Source organism: Apteryx rowi, unplaced genomic scaffold (assembly GCF_003343035.1).
Source record: "Apteryx rowi isolate R43461 unplaced genomic scaffold, aptRow1 scaffold_1, whole genome shotgun sequence".
NCBI classification, from domain to species: Eukaryota; Metazoa; Chordata; class Aves; order Apterygiformes; family Apterygidae; genus Apteryx; species Apteryx rowi.
The window spans coordinates 8,594,275-8,610,399 of record NW_020447196.1 but is presented as its reverse complement, the minus strand read 5'-3'; the positions used below and the strand labels follow the sequence as shown (position 1 = coordinate 8,610,399).

General features: G+C 38.1%; 1 protein-coding gene across 1 annotated transcript in view; it reads left to right on the top strand.

The window, feature by feature from the left end:
• ADAMTS18 (ADAM metallopeptidase with thrombospondin type 1 motif 18) overlaps positions 1-15,404 on the top strand; it is an 80,528-nt gene extending 65,124 nt beyond the window's left edge. The window contains exons 17-23 of the mRNA XM_026059246.1: positions 111-252; positions 1,782-1,908; positions 6,471-6,675; positions 9,023-9,214; positions 9,541-9,753; positions 11,198-11,345; positions 15,076-15,404. Of these exons, the coding sequence (XP_025915031.1) occupies positions 111-252; positions 1,782-1,908; positions 6,471-6,675; positions 9,023-9,214; positions 9,541-9,753; positions 11,198-11,345; positions 15,076-15,191 (1,143 nt within the window). The 3' untranslated portion in view covers positions 15,192-15,404. The remainder of the gene's footprint in view (positions 1-110; positions 253-1,781; positions 1,909-6,470; positions 6,676-9,022; positions 9,215-9,540; positions 9,754-11,197; positions 11,346-15,075) is intronic.
• The last annotated feature ends 721 nt before the right edge of the window (positions 15,405-16,125 follow it).

The window sequence follows — 16,125 nt, the reverse complement described above, 5'->3', positions numbered from 1 at the left end:
AAATATATTATGTATGTATTATGTGTTGTTCCACTTCCTTCAGAATGACAGAACTTTTTTCTTTATTCTCCCCCCCCTTTTTTAAACAAAACCCAAATACCTCTCTCTAGATCCTGTTACAGGGCAAAAATCCTGGGATTGCTTGGGAATATACATTTTCCAGAATCACGCATGAGAACAAGACATCTGTCAAAAGACCCAGCCACTCCTGGGTGACGGTGCAGTCAGCGTGCTCAGCTGCCTGCGGCGGCGGTAGGTAACCTTCCAGTCTCCAATCCTCCCCTTTTTCCTTTTAAAGACATCTCAAACATTTCAGCACCTTTCAATTTTGCACAAGTCTGTATCAGTAGATACAGGGGATTACACTGAATGCCTGGTCCTTATTTTTTATGTRACAAATTATCACATAAATGTACTTTCACACTTTCTTTAGAGTAAACAAAACTCATCCCCATCTCAATTCATGTCACTTAAGGTGACTCAGTGTTTCTTCTTCAGGTCAATTGTAGCCATATAATATCTTCCTGTTGAAGTAATGTGGGAATTAAATACATGCTTTGATGTAGTCGTAATTTGGGAACATAGAAAGAAAACAAATAATAAGGAGTAAAATGTATCTCTCTGTAGAGAGTAATTGAAGACCAAAATATTATCAAGACCTTTACTGACAGTTCCACCCTGATCTTCTCATTGTTTAATTACAAATATTTGAGTTAAGCCAGGTCAAATTCTGAAATTCTATATAAACTAAAGATTTCTTATTACCGTATTCCTCTAGGTATTTACTCCGTTCACACCATGTATTTATTTTTCTAAATTCTGGATGTTCTGTCACTGAAAGTAATTCTAGGATTTAATGAAAGCAGAAAACTGGCATGTGGGAAGTCTTGCAAAAAGAATTGAGAATTAAAAATTTAATGGCTTTTCAATTGGAGTTGGGTCATATAAACAAGATAATATGATGCAGTTGTCTTCAATAGTAAAGAATTGGACTGTCTGACCAAGGAAGTGCTAAGCTATGTTCCTGTATTGGCAAAAAAAAATCCAGGTGACATTTGGGATTATCTTGCTGGTATGTTGTCAGGCTTCCTAGCATATCAATAGCCTACCTGTGGGAAAAAGTGCCACCAGGAGTACTGTAGGTATAAAATATGATAGCTGTATTTTTCTTGCTTCCCTTTAAACAAATGAATGTAACAGCATACATATAAAGACAATGGAAACAAAAGTGTTCCTAATTTGGCTTGCTGTGCCCAATGAACCATGTGTGAAGTAAATGATCCATCTCAATTAAAGGATAAATATATAAAATCACTTAATCCCTTAAGGCATTTGTAGCCTTCTCTAATCTGTCCTGCTGCTGAAACTAGATAGACACGAGGTACAGGAGCTTCCAGAATGCTGAAGTCTGTAAAGACATAGTAGAACAATTGCAAAATGTTTTTGCAAACATGTGAGGAAAGCCCTAAGAAAGTACTGCTTGTTTCTGCGGGAAATCAGGATTTGAAGTATTACTAATTTCTGCTGGGGGAAGAGTCTCCAAATATGTTGTTTATAACTAAAATGTTTCATCTGACTTCAATAGTACCTGTGTTGCAGAGAAGAAAATTAGTGCTAAAAACATGTTGCCAAATTAAATTCTATTTTATATAGTTCAAGTCAGTGGAATTGTACCAAGCATGAGCTTGGACTTGTTTGATTAAAATTCTTTCCTACTACATTTTCTCTTGCATTTTGAATAATCACTTATTTTACTATATTTCTTTCTAATACTTCTATAGGACACATTACAGCAAAAGCAATTTGTTTAGAAGATCATCGTACACAAGTTAATTCCTCTTTTTGTGGCCCAAGGATGAAGCCTTTAACTGAAACAAAGCTATGCAATACTAATCCCTGCCCAGCATAGTAAGTGCACTTTATTTTTGTATCTTTTCGCTGTGCCTTATGTCGGACTTTGCTGGGGAAGAAGTCCTCTCTGATAGGTACACAGAATTGTATAGCCTGCTAGATGAACCCACTTTTATTCTGTAACTTAAAACAGTAATTGTTTTAAAATGTTACTTGTGTAGGCTTTTGCCCAATGATAATAATGGAGGCGGTGTTTCTAATGTTGCTAAGCGAGACCTCCTGAGGATTGCTTGCAGCTCTGTCACCATGCTGGGGTTAGCTATGTGACACTGAGTAAATCTCAGTTACTTAGAGGCCTGTTCTGCCACCTTTACTCACCTTGAATCAATAAGACCATTTCCTGAGTAAAGTGCTACTCCCCATGTGGAAGCATGGCCCCGTGACTCAGATTCCGCATATTAGATTAGGTTAAAAGAATCTTGTGAAGTGTAATTATTGATTTTTGGACAAAATGTGCCATAGAGTATTATGATACCAGTAAGAAGATTATCTAAGCCAAATAAATTGTCAGCAATGCTCCTGGTGCCCACAAAAATAAATATGGAGACATTTCCTATGTTAACAATCTTATTGTCTAAAAGACATAAGAAAGGAGAGATGCAAAGGAAGACAGTGACATAGAGATTAGTATTTAGAATCCAGCTGGCATAAATCAGTGGAGCTCCTTTAAAAACAAGGGCGTCACACTGATCTCTAGTAGCTGTGGTAGGGGTCCTTTGGAAAAAAATGTTGTGTGTTCATGTAATTAAACACAGTTTCATGTGGCTTAGAATATAAATGGGTAGATTTAAGGATACATTGGCAGTCTTTCTTCTGCTGTTTTTTTTCACTTTTGCATGCCTGACTTTGCAGCCATAGCATTATTTTGGTTTTATATTAAAGATCAGAAAAGCTAATATTATGTTGGACAAGCCATTTGACTTCTGGAACAGTGGATTTTCCTAAGAGATATGTGGAAAAATTAAGAGTGGTTCAGTGAGAAATTGAAGTGAAAATAGTTGGAGATGCAGCAGTGGTGCATGGCAGCAGAAGGCAGAAGAAATGGAGGAAAGCTCTTGTCCTGTTATCATCTGCTGTTTTTACTCTGCAGTGATAACAGCAATGGGTGGTAAAAGCAATTGGCCAAGCCCACTCCCATACTTATATAAAAACAGCACATTTAATAGTTTAATAGGCTTTCCCTATCTCTCCCAATCCAGGAGAGGATGATGGGGTAAAGTGAAAAGACATATAGGCTGTGCAGTGGCTTTGTTTTTACTTAAAAATCCATAGTTTGCAATATGTTCGACATACTCAAAAATGGTCCAGTAATAGTTTGGAATTTCCTGCAAAATTTAAAGATTACAGCAGAGAACACAAAATCCAAATGGCAAATTATACAGTATGACCACAAAAGGATAGAGATAAGGTTTAAATAATGGCAGCATGTCACATGAGAGCTCCGTGTTCCTGCTTCAGCAGTTTCTTTAGATTGCTTTTAGCCACATGATTTTCTGAATACTAATTTTAAGTAATCTTTGTAGCCAAACACAATCTGTTTGTATGTGACTTATCTTCTGCCAGAAGTATTTTTATCCAGTGGACTCAATATCATGTAGACAGAAACGTAGTTTCTATGATATTTCCAGGACACCTTTTAAGCTGTTTATGCTCACCTTCATTTTATGTGGCATCGTGTTGGTATAAAGTTTCACAAACATGCTCTTCATTTCTATTCGGTCCATTTAGACCACACACAAAATCTCCATTTCTGTTAACTGGAGGCCCCCATATACTTTGAAGATCCACTGATAAATTTATCACTGAAAATATCTGAATATCTGTTTTGACATGCAATGTAATGTTTTTATGCTGTACTGCTCTAGTAGTCTTATTGTACTTTACAGCACAATTAGTGACTTGAACCCTAAAAAAGTACAAAAAGAAAAACCACAAAAACCCTAATGCCCCCAAACTGCAGAGAAAGTATTCAAGTCACTAATTATTTTTTAAATCCTCAAAATACATTAAATGTATGACGGATCTACATGTGGGACCATGTCTTAAATCAACAGATTGCCATTGAACTGAATGATGAATGGAACTAAACCAGATTATCTCTGCTGAGGAATCTGCCAGAAACCTACGGCATGTAGTATCTCCCATAAAACTGAGACTGCCAAACATCAAAAAATGTAGTATTAATAACTACCATGGAGGAAACAAAGCGCATGCTTAATAATGAGCAAATAAAGAAGAAACAAATGAGGCAGGCATGCTAGGCGGGGAAAGAGGTGAACAGTAGATGGAGATACAAGTGTGTCAGTCTTGTGACATAAAAGCGAAGACTCCAGACTTGTAAAGTTCAGTGAGGAATAATTACTGCATAYGAACAAGGACTTATTAATCTGAGGAGGAGCAAAGTTACCATCCTAACAGTACGAACACAGAAAGGCACCACAACTGCACACTGTTATTGCTGGATTTCAGAGCTGCCAAATCTGGTCATAATTATTTAGATATTTGAGCTAATGAAAGATACTGTTGGATCACAGCCCAGATAATCTTGGAAAACGGCAGTTTACTAGAGGACATTAAAGCAGGTTTATTGGCCATTCCTCTGTGAAAAGGGAGACTTTTTTGATAGTTTTGGTGAGTAAACTCTTAAAATGATCATTTTCGGGTGCTCTACCAATCAGTCACCAGAAACATCAAGGCAAAGTAATTGTAAGATGTAGCATGGATTAAGACTATACTTTCTTTCCAGAAGTTTGTGTTTCAATATTCCAAATATTTACAAATCAGACAAAAAGAGAACTTCTGAAGTTTTCAGGAATTACATAACTACTGATTTTTTTCACACTAACATTTCTTTGTCCTAATTGGGGCCTTTTACATTTCCCCAACACTTTTGGCAGTTACTAAATTGTGAGCCAAGCTTTCCTCTTTTCCCAAAGGAGTTTTTCCAAGATAGGCTTTTAACACATCTTTACAAATTAAAATTACTTTTGATTTCAGACAGATGTGAAAGAACAGGCAAATGGGATGCTATTCATCTTTTACACAGTGAGAAGAAAAAAGCCTTTTCTGTCATTAAAATTCTATATAGGCAGCTATTCTAGTTGTCACAGGGCTAATGCTGTGAAAAAGCACCAAGCAGGATAGGTCAAGCAGCTGGATTTGAGACAAGAACCTTTTCTGTGAAATAAATTATGAAAAATGCATAAAACTGCTATTTTAAAATCCTGACCTTAAATTCCGTGCTGGGTATTTGAATAAGAGTTCTTATCTTGACTAATCATTTAGTCATTTATAATTTCCTTTGCTTTCTTCACTTCTGTTTTCCTCTCCAGTTGTTATTTATGGTCTTGCACTTACCTTGTGAGCCTGTGAGGACAAAGACACTTTGCTGTATGTTTGCGCAACATTACATAGAGGCTGGGGACCCGCCCAGTGCTGCAATAATACAAATACTGAGCAGCTTTTAAGGTTTCAAAACTGAGCTTATCCTAAACAATTGACAATACTTCTTCAGCCTTTAGGTACTTTTTGTGATAATCGTGCATGACTGAAGCTTGCCTGTGACTCAAGTACAGATTTGCCCAATAGCTTTTGGCTGGTTAAATTCATATTGTTTTTTTAGGTTCTCCATCATCTGGCTGACAAATATATTTGTCTGAGGACATTTAAATCCTCCAAACACTAATGACAGGGCTGCTGATTTTAACAAGCCAATTCTTTTTTGTAAACAGAGGAAAGCTAAGGCATGACATAAATATCACTGGACAGCACCATGCTGACATTTATAGTCATATGCAAATGCTTCTCCGTACAAATGCATTTGGTGGCACATACTCAGGTAAACTGGCCCTATTCTTTGCCTGCCCTGCCAGCTTCCTCCTTAGCATCTGCATAGGTGAATCTTTCTTCTCCTCCTCCTTCTGAGAGAGACTGTAACAAGGAAAACTGTAACAAAGGACAGAACTTGGCAATAACCCACTCTCATCTATTTACAGAATTTTGACCATCTCTTTCTCTGCATATCTGATTTCTTCCTCTGGAGTATTAGTCCGTTTGGATGTCTCTTTAGCAACTAAAGTGACAGAAGAGATCATCCTATCATTTCTTTAGACAAGATTTTTTCTTCTGCTGTTTTAGAGAGAGTGTTTTCAATTAAAAACATAGACATGGTTAAGAAGGAATGGTGATTTGTTATCCAGATCCTTAGATTTTCTAGATATTCTACCACTCTCAATGGCTGTATCACTCTGATCCCCATGGAAWTACAAATTCCAAGTCAGATTCATAGACAAGTTTGTTCTCGTAGAAGAGAACTGTAAATAAGTAATAGCCATTTTTCCATTTGTATGATTTATACTTCATCCCTATTAAAATATTCTATGCTTTGAAGATAGATTATGTAACTTAGGCTTTCTGATTGCTTGAAAAGATATCAGTGTATCAGTAGAGCAAACTAAGCAGAATCACTGAATAATTCACATTTGATAGGTGGCTCACATGCATTGATTTTATGAAGTTAATTGGATTCCTAGTTTCTAATATGTATTTTCTCCTTTAAGCTGGTTGGCAGGGGAATGGAGTGCATGCAGCAAATCTTGTGGAGGAGGGCAGCAAAGTCGTCTCATTCAGTGTGTCCAGAAAAAGGCTTTCCAAAGAGAGGAGGTGGTGGCCCATTCCCTGTGTCCTGTCAGCACCCCTACACAAGTGCAGATGTGCAATAATCAAGACTGCCCACCTGAATGGAGCCCTGGACTGTGGTCTCAGGTAATCTGGAGAAAAACTTACTTTTCCTTTTGCTAGCATAATGAAAATATTGCCAAAAATTCTGCTAAAAGAGAGGGAACAGGACAAACTTTGTAAGGACTAATACTTTGCAAGTGGCTCCATTCATGAAAATAATATGTAAATTATGTATATATTTTAACTAGCCTTTATACATGATCAGACAGCAGGGCTTGTTGGAAGTGGACACATCCGTTCCTTTTTAGTACATACAAACAGATTGATAATTTTTTTCTGGTTTCATAGCTTAAGGCTCTATGGATTCCTTAAGGCCATGAATCCCTCCCTGAGATTAATTCCCACAGCAATACTAACTTTTCTTAGAGATGAGAGGCAGTCAAGGAATGAAGAATCATTTGGGATTAGATTTGCATATTAATGTACACACATTTTTGAATTATGGGCTGATAAAGTTATGATTTACATGTACAATAATCACTTCTGTACTTTTGCCTTTGTTAAGAGTGTAACTATTCTCCTAGAAATAGAGTAGTGCTGCAGTTAATTGCCATCGGAGCATAAGGCAGTAGCCATGGGCCCCTAGGCAGATTCCTGTGTGTACACACCCTCCTTCACAAGCCTAGGAAAGGCCTGACAGTCTACAGGTCTGAGTTAAAAAACACACACACACTTCAATGAAACTCATTTCTGCTCTTTCTTTCGCTGTTATTGATGCTGGTGTGAACTGCTAACATAAGGATAAATGAAGTACTGGCAAATCTGTAGATTAGAGAGAGAGCCAACAGTATGCCTATATCAAAAGGAGCTACATAATTTTTGAGTTTTTCCATCTTCATTTAATGAGATTCAAGGTAGATTTAAATGCACTGCAAAATCTATTACTTCTGTGCACACTTTTTGGTAGTTACTCTCTAAGTGTTCAAGAAGAGCTTGACCAAAGCAATCCCAATTGAGAAGCGCAGACTACCCCTCGAGGAGAATACGCTGTCATGTACTAAGACAGACAAGTAAGTACTCAGTAGTCCATCATAACAGAGTTTTAACACTCAAAAAGGATTTTTTTTGTTCCAGTGTATGTGAAGGAGTTCTTACCATGGCATGAGCTTATAAAAAACAGAGAAGATGATTAGATGCTTAAAAGAGAAGAACACACTCTTCAAACATATTCATACTTTCAAATTTCCTTTAAAACCCTAAGTATGCGCTTTTCTCCTCTTTAGGAGATACATGCCTCAGGTTGGGATTTTTCAAAGGAGGTCTATGAAAATTAGGTCCCCAAGTCCTGCCAAAATGTAGTGACAGGCCTACTGAACAATTTAGCAAAGCTTTTAAGACTTCAGCTGAAAGCTGCTATATCACAGACTCAAAAGAGTTAAAAGAAAAAAAAAAGGAAAATACTCAGTCTCTCTTCACAAATCAGAGTCATTTTAAATGTAAAGGTTTTTTTTTTTGTTTAGGGGAAAGATTATAAATCATAGCTTTTCAACAAGCAGATATTTCTGTTGCATCCCCAGTACAACTCTGCTTTCATGAAATCTCTTTAAAACATTTATGGTTTAATACGTACAGTGGTAGCATAGGATTCTGCACTGGAATGTGCCTGTTTTAATTATTATTAAAAAGAGCAATTGAAAGAGGGTGCAACATAGTAGAAAGCCAGCAGCATTATCTCAGGGCCATTTATTTCCCTGTTTCACCAGAAATGACTTATTAATGCATTTTGTTGCTTGCTAAGGCAATGAAAATTATAGAATGTGTTTTAAACTGAACCACAGCTTAGCAATGCATATTTATTCACTGGTGACTTGCCCTAAGCTTCAGTTGTAACCTTGGCAATTAACATATCTTTGGTCAAACATCTTAACTGTTGTCTGTATCACAGTCTATCTTGTAGTGAGATTAACTTGGTGAAGGAGTCCTGTAAAGATTCCCTGGGTAGTTTTCTCTGCCTCTATCTCATCCCTCTAGGCCCAGGTAAAGACAAAATAACAAATAGCTGAGAACATCTTGTGAGAGATTTCTGAGATGGGAGGTTAGGACCAGCTTTCAACTATGCTGTCCGGGGAAAAAAGCATTTTGCTCATAACTCCAGCTTCCCTCATCTACAGAAGAGAGATATTACCTATCTGTCCTACATGCGGGCTATAAAAGCTGATAGTCTACATAAAGAAATCACTTAGAACAATGTTTGAGAAGTGGCATATAAATGTCATTTTACTACACATATACCAACAGAATTTCAAGTTTACTTGTATTATAATAGCAGCTACATAGCACATTAACTTTGTTTTCTATGCTCTGCTGTAAAATACAAATAATGCCAATTTTCATTTCCTCTAGCTCAAATGAGTATTTCTTTCCATCACAGTGCTCCAAGACTTGTGGGAGAGGTGTTAAGAAACGGGATGTCTACTGCAAAAGTACCAGTCCTCCTAAGCAGAAAATCTTGCCTGAGAGCATGTGCAGCAGAGACCAGAAACCTGAATCCCAGCAGACCTGCGTGCTAGGACGATGCCCCAAAAATGACCGGCTCCAGTGGGTGGTTTCTTCCTGGAGTGAGGTAACATGGTGCAGTTACATGGTTGACTCTGTTCCTTTGCTAGTCTTGTTTGAGAACGTTGACTCAGGACATGCACAAACCACATGGAAGAAAAAAAAAGCTGAGCTTCATTTGAAAATCAGGTGTTTTAGGCAAGGCCCTATAAAAAACACAGGTCTATACATCAAGATGTAGTTAGATGTACCCTGATGTCCTTGTTTTTCTCAACTTTCGACTGGCTGGGATCCATATTTCAGTTTACAGATTATGGACTGGAACATGGTCTTTGTGTTTTCAGTTGTACAATGCTTTTGTAATTTCACATAATTTGTACTTTGTTTTTGCAGTGCTCAGCCTCTTGTGGCCCAGGCGTGCAAAAGCGAGAACTGAAATGTGGTGAGAAAAGCATCCATGGGAAATTGATCACCTTTCCTCAGAGAAGATGTAGAAACATCAAGAAACCAAATATAGAACTGGAAGAAGCTTGCAACAATGGGCCCTGTCCATCACGCACCTTGTATAACATGGTGTCTGGCTGGTATTCCTCCCCCTGGCAGCAGGTAGGAATGAGTAGCTTTCTTGCCTCTCCCTCCCTGCCCTAACACTCTGTCTCCAGCAGTAATTGCATATCTTGGCTTGAGGAGTTTATAAAAGGCACACGTTTCCTCTGCACAGTAGTTCAAACAGCATCCCCTAGAGCTTTTCATTACAGAGCACTGAAGAAGAAAACAACTGCAATGGGACTGTTGACTCTCAGACAATCTATCCACCATAATGAGAAGGTGGGGTTGCAGTTTTAGTCTTGGAGACACCAAACCTAGAGGAGCTATGGTGTTATATGCCAAAGAATGGACACTAGCTGGGTTGGCATAAACAGCAGGAGGGGCAAAAACTACTGAAGTCCATGCTGCTTTGTCTTTAGGGCCACATGAGTCTGAGCTACCTAGAATAAAGCTAGCTTCAGTCTACCTAAATGTGCTGCAATCAAACGTCTGATTGTACTGAGGAGATATCCACAAGGATAACAGTCCACAGGTGTCTCCTGCACGTAGCCATTCCCTAAGGAAGGTCACACCACTCAGACATTGAAGCCTGATGCAGCTGCTCCATATTCATCAGGTATTTTGGTGCAGTTCATTTCTTTGTCCTGGAACTGAAGAATGTCACCTAAAAATGTTATTTGTGCTCCAGAGGCACTACATTCCATGCTCATTTTCCAATTCTTCCTTCTCAGGCTTCTTCAAACTGCACTGTGGTTGAACTATTACATACCTATATGCACAGTGTATTTGAGCATCTGCACAGATTGTCTGGAATTCCCTAAATACTATGATTAATTATGGGATCAGTCTGTATTTGTTTCTACATTCTTGCAAACAAGCTTCTGTATTTCTGGAACTTGTCTACTTTATGAGTCACATATCAATAAGACACACACTTATTTAGTAACATTTACATGAAACAATGTATGTCTGATAATTGTAATCAGATGAAAATGATCACATTTATCTTTAAGACAACTTTTCATGAAACACATACAAGTAAAAGGCTTATTCATTTTAAAATACTTCATAGATCTTCCTGCAAATACATAGTGTTTTTCCCCAGGTACTGTCATTATTATGGTTCTCACAGGAGTTTTATCTCTGTTCAGACAGCAGGATTGGGCCCAGAGGCTCAGAGTTCAAAAGAAATCAATGCAGACAATCAGGAACAGGTTTTCTAAAATGTTTGGTTCATGTCTAGGTATCAAAGTAAGGAACCATATTTTCAGCTGAGTCCTTAAATAACCAAACTTTCTGAAGAGTTCAACATGGGGAACAGATGCACAGATCTTTGAAAAGCTAGGCCTGGTGGGGATTGCTGAACATCAGCACATCTGATCCTGACCTCTCTTTCTTTGATAGTCTCATCCAAAGCCCTTGAATGTTTCTCCTTTGGATTTTGTGAGCTCTGAGAGATTCTCTGTATGAAACATGGTTTTTCATTTTTTCCTCTTGGCAGTGTACAGTAACATGTGGAGGGGGAGTGCAAACTCGGCGCGTACAGTGCCTGCGCCAAGGAAGACCAGCTTCTGGGTGCTTGCCCCATCAGAAACCAGCAATCCTGAGAGCTTGCAACACAAACTTCTGCCCAGCCCCTGTCAAAAGAGGTAAAACCCAGCTCTACATGCTGCAGAAGGGTTCATTGCTTAGAACTCTATATCCAGCAAAAATCACCTTGTTCAGTTATACCCACTGGAGATTAATATTTGGCATGTTCCTGCACACATGAATCTTCCCCAAACTTTCTAGCTTTACTGTCACTGATACTAAAGCATCTCTCTTCTCAAAGAGAACCCTCTGAAAGCATGCATGAGAGTATAACTGAGACAGACAGGAGAAGATTTTAAAAACAGCGTTATGTTTAAAAAAAAAGGGTATGTTAAAGGAAGCTTTGCCTTTTGGGTTTGACCTGCATCTGACCTATATCTTTAGACTATCTTGTTGAATCACATTGATACATCCTATCTTGGTACCAATAAATGATTAAAAATAGCGACTTTTGAACTGAGCAATGAGAACATGCCATTTATTTTTGGTGTTTTGAAGTCCACCCAAGGTTCAGATTGCACCCATCTCCCTGCTGTCCAAAAATGCTTCATCTAGGATGTACTTGCTCTTCTCTCTGCTCTTGATCAAGTGTATGACATGTGCAGCCAGGAAACACAGAATTAAGCTCTACCTGCACCTGTATATCTCCAGTATCCCTCTCCATCTCTTTAGCATGTTTTACAATTCTAGAGTAGGAAGAGCAAGAGGCTCTGTGTCTCTCTGGATAGCAGAATGGGAATTCTCTGAAGGACCACAGAAAAAGGGCATTTGTCCTCCCATATATTTGCTTACAAGCTGGCTACAATTTGTGCTCCTTCTTAATGGAGGAAAAAAGCTCATGGAGGTCCAGGTTAGTCCCATATAACACCAATTAGCCAAGCATACTGAAGCACTTCACACATTATTAACTTTCTTATATACATACATAACCTTACACTAACTGTCTTGTTACCATTTTTAAAGCAGGGAGCTGAAAGTAATATTTATAAGGCTGGATTGGAAGAGAAAAGTGGTAACAGAGCTGAGATTAAAGGTCAAGCTCTGGCCCTGTATCTTGCAATTTAAAATTAGCCAACCTCCCCTCTCATCTATACTGATTCAAGACATTCAGTGTGCCTAGAAACCCTGTAAAACTGAGTAATATCTTAATGTAGACCACTCTACTACATTGACTCAAGACACACATAGAATCAAACTTTTATCTGGCGACCTGAATCCAAACTGCTCCTCTCAGTCAGCTGAAACTCAGCTAGACTGAATATTTAGATGAAATGGTCCTAAAAGGGAAAAGTAAGCAGTGTCGCTGTTTTTATAAGCAATTAAATGGTCTTAATAATTAAAATGCTAAATAACTTTCTTAAAAAGTTCTGCTGTACTTCAGAATTTCTGTATTGTATCCTTTTTTGTCATAATATAGCAAACACTGTTCTTTCACCCCAGCCTCCCTCTGCCATATTTCATGTCTGGAGTAATGTCTGTTACTAATTTTGGCCTTGGCCTGTTTCTCTCTCTCCTCACATCTGCAGGAGCCCTTTCTCCTTTATTATAACTGGGTCGTCAGGCTCTAGAGATCAATTACCTCTTCACTGCTCTCTAACTTTCTGTCTAAACTAGCAAAAAGAGAGGGAACCAGCTGTGCTGGAATCACGTTGAAGCAAATCAGTCTCTAGTATCAGCCATGCAGCTCCAGTTCAGTGATCACAAGTGATCACACATCAAGAAATTAATGTTTCAGGGAGAGTTTACACACTTCCCTAGACAGGCTGGGTCATTTCCATCCCTCTCTTAGATGCAGTTACGGTCACCATAACCCCTAGCCAGCAAATCTAAGTGCTTGAAATGGATCAAAATTAAAACAACATAAAAATAATTGAATAAATGGAAATAAGGAGCTGACAGCCTGATCCATACCCATTGAAGTCAGTGGGAGTGTTTCTGTTGATTTCAATGGCCTTTGGCTTAGGTCCCAAGAGTAAAGTTTTTGGTCATACCTCTGTAATGTTAGCATTGCACTCTGATCTTCAAAAGGGACATGAAGATTGACTGACATTGCCCCCTCACTGCTTATATAATTTTTAAAAAAGTGAGTCATAGGTAACTTTGGAAAATTTACCCTTAAATGGCAAGCGATCTTGTGTCTGGCTTAACGAGAACATAGGCTTTCCTCACCTTGTGCTTTGCATGGTTTTCATCTGCTGTCTGCTTTGGGTCCTCCCTGTGGCAAATTCTGTGTGGTGGACAGTAGCTCAAGTAATGTGGCTAGATGTGGCTAAGCTACCAGTTTCACCCTTACTGACACTCAAGTAAGAATACAAATGTCACACTGTTGAGAGCGAAGGCTGCAGTATGGTATTGAGGCTCCTAGTTCCTGGAGAACTGTTTAAGGACAGTATTTTCTTTATATAACATCAGTATTTACAGGGAGGAATATGTTCTGAAAAAAATGAGGAATAAAATGACATCTCTTTTCTGATTTTTGTATTCATACAAATACATATGAGGGTGATAAAGGTATCCAAAAATCACCTTTGCCATCTTAAAAAAGGGAATCAAAAAAGCAAAAAGTGATGAATGATCAAAAGAACTTCATATAAGAAAGACTGAAATGACTCCTGGACTGTAGAAAATGAAGAAGTTGTCTGTGCTGTGTGAGGCAGCATTTATCTTCTGTGTCTCAACGTGGCTGATCTGAGAACGCAGACAACAGTGGCTCCATGTAAATTCCTTTCATTGACCATGTAAACAGTAGTTCTCAGGGCTGAATGGAATCTTTTCCCATGCTCATAGGAGATTTCAGTCTAGCTATAAATTTTGCTAAATCTCATTTAAATGTCTTACTGCTCTCTCAGACATTGTGAATTTGTTTATAAATCATCCATATGAATCATCACTCTGCTCTTTTAAAGAAACATAAAGCATCCACTACAAAACTGTAGAAAGGAGCAGCTATGAAATATTTTTAAACCTACTGGACTGTGAGCATAAATAATCTGTACATAAATATAAGTGAAATAAAATCTTAATTGAAAAGTCTGATTTATTTATTTTTGTAATTAAAAGCCGTGCTTTTCAGAAGTAAACATTGTCAGCCTGTCTCTTTTTCCCATTACAGTTGATTAAGATTTCACCAACACGGCATATTCAGAGTCCTAAAAGCCTGATTCATGACACCTAACTGAAGTGTCCGAGTTAGAAGAGAGATTGCTTAGGTTTCCTGTATAGTCAAATGGAGAGATATAAGAGCCTCTGGCAAGTGCTGGAATACAAACACCTAGCAAAGCATTTTGTGTGCGCCGAGTCCATGCATTCAGGTTTCCGTAGGTATGCTCCAAGCTGACACTTGTCTGAGGCTCAGGTAAACTCCAGGCAATGTTTATGCTGACAAGCACTAGGGCACTGGAGCGGGTTCGTTTGTGCAAGTACTTGGCTTAAGAACAACATTTATAATCAGCAATGAGAACAAGGATGACTTTCTTTATCCACTCACTAGTGGTCTAATCCCCATTTCTTCCTATTTTCCTGAACTTTGAAGTGTGGTGCCCTTAGTTCTTTGATTTCTTTAGTCTCTGATACTACTGTATTAGCTCTATTATCTCTAGCTCTATCAATATAACTTGAGAAATTAAAAAGAAACTAGTAATTTTGAGATGAAAAGTAGCTCATGGTGCCTTGTCTTTGAATTGAATATTTTTAACATTACCAATGCATACAAGTATGTGGAAGTATTGCCTGACTTGTAGAACTGCTAAAACACTGTCTTAACATATTGCTTGGATTTCTGTCCTTCAGATGATCCTTCTTGTGTGGATTTCTTCACTTGGTGTCATCTGGTACCCCAGCATGGTGTCTGTAACCACAAATTTTATGGCAAGCAATGTTGTAAATCATGCACGAAGAAGAACTGACAGCAAAATGTTATCTGAACCCTTCAGTGACAGGAGTCTCCTCTTCAATTTATGTTGGAATTAACTTTGCTTTGAGGCAGGACATGGTGCCACATAAACCACTGAGAGACGAGACATATTTTCTAAGGGAATGTCTGAGGTACAGTAATTGGTGCATAAATGTTGAAAAAGGAATATTTCTTTTTTTTCTTTACTTGCTGACCTCACTAAAGTACAGGGTACTAGGGATCACTTGAACACTGAGACTCAAGGGGCAGTTCTTCTTTCTTTAAAAGTGTCATTTTGCACTGTCATATGTTATGAGGAAGAAATTAAGGCAAGGAAGGCTGGCTAATACATAAGAATGCAAAGCGAAGGAGATTGGGAGTTGAAGGAGTAAAGTCACAGTGTGGCAGCATGACAGATGGCACTACCAAAAGTGTTTCCTTTCATATTTTTTATGATAATATCCTTCTGGAGTAAGGAAGTTGTTTACTGCCACCTTTACAGGAAAGACATTCCAATGGCTGTTGTTTGGAGAAGGCAGTGTCACACGTGTGACCACAAGAAGTAAATGGTGCACTACGAAGATATATGGTGCTTCTCTATTATACTTGCTGCTGGAAAAGCAAGTTTTGCATCATTATAATGTTTTTATTGTTTTGAAGAATTCACTTTCTGCTTTGTGTAGAAACTCGGAGGTGGTTAACTAGCAACTTGAAATGTATTCCTAGAAATATTCAGCATTAGAACATTGGGACTTTTAATATTTCTGTGTGTTACAAGTAAAATAGAATTTCACATTTCAACTAACTCAAGGAACTCAGATTTATTGAGCTCAGTGGTTACGTTTTCAACTTTCTAAGCTCATTAGATATAACTTTAAAATTTAAACTTGATATTTTAAAGTAGTTTTTTCCCAGAAGCTAGGTTGTTTGAATGCCGAGATACTGAA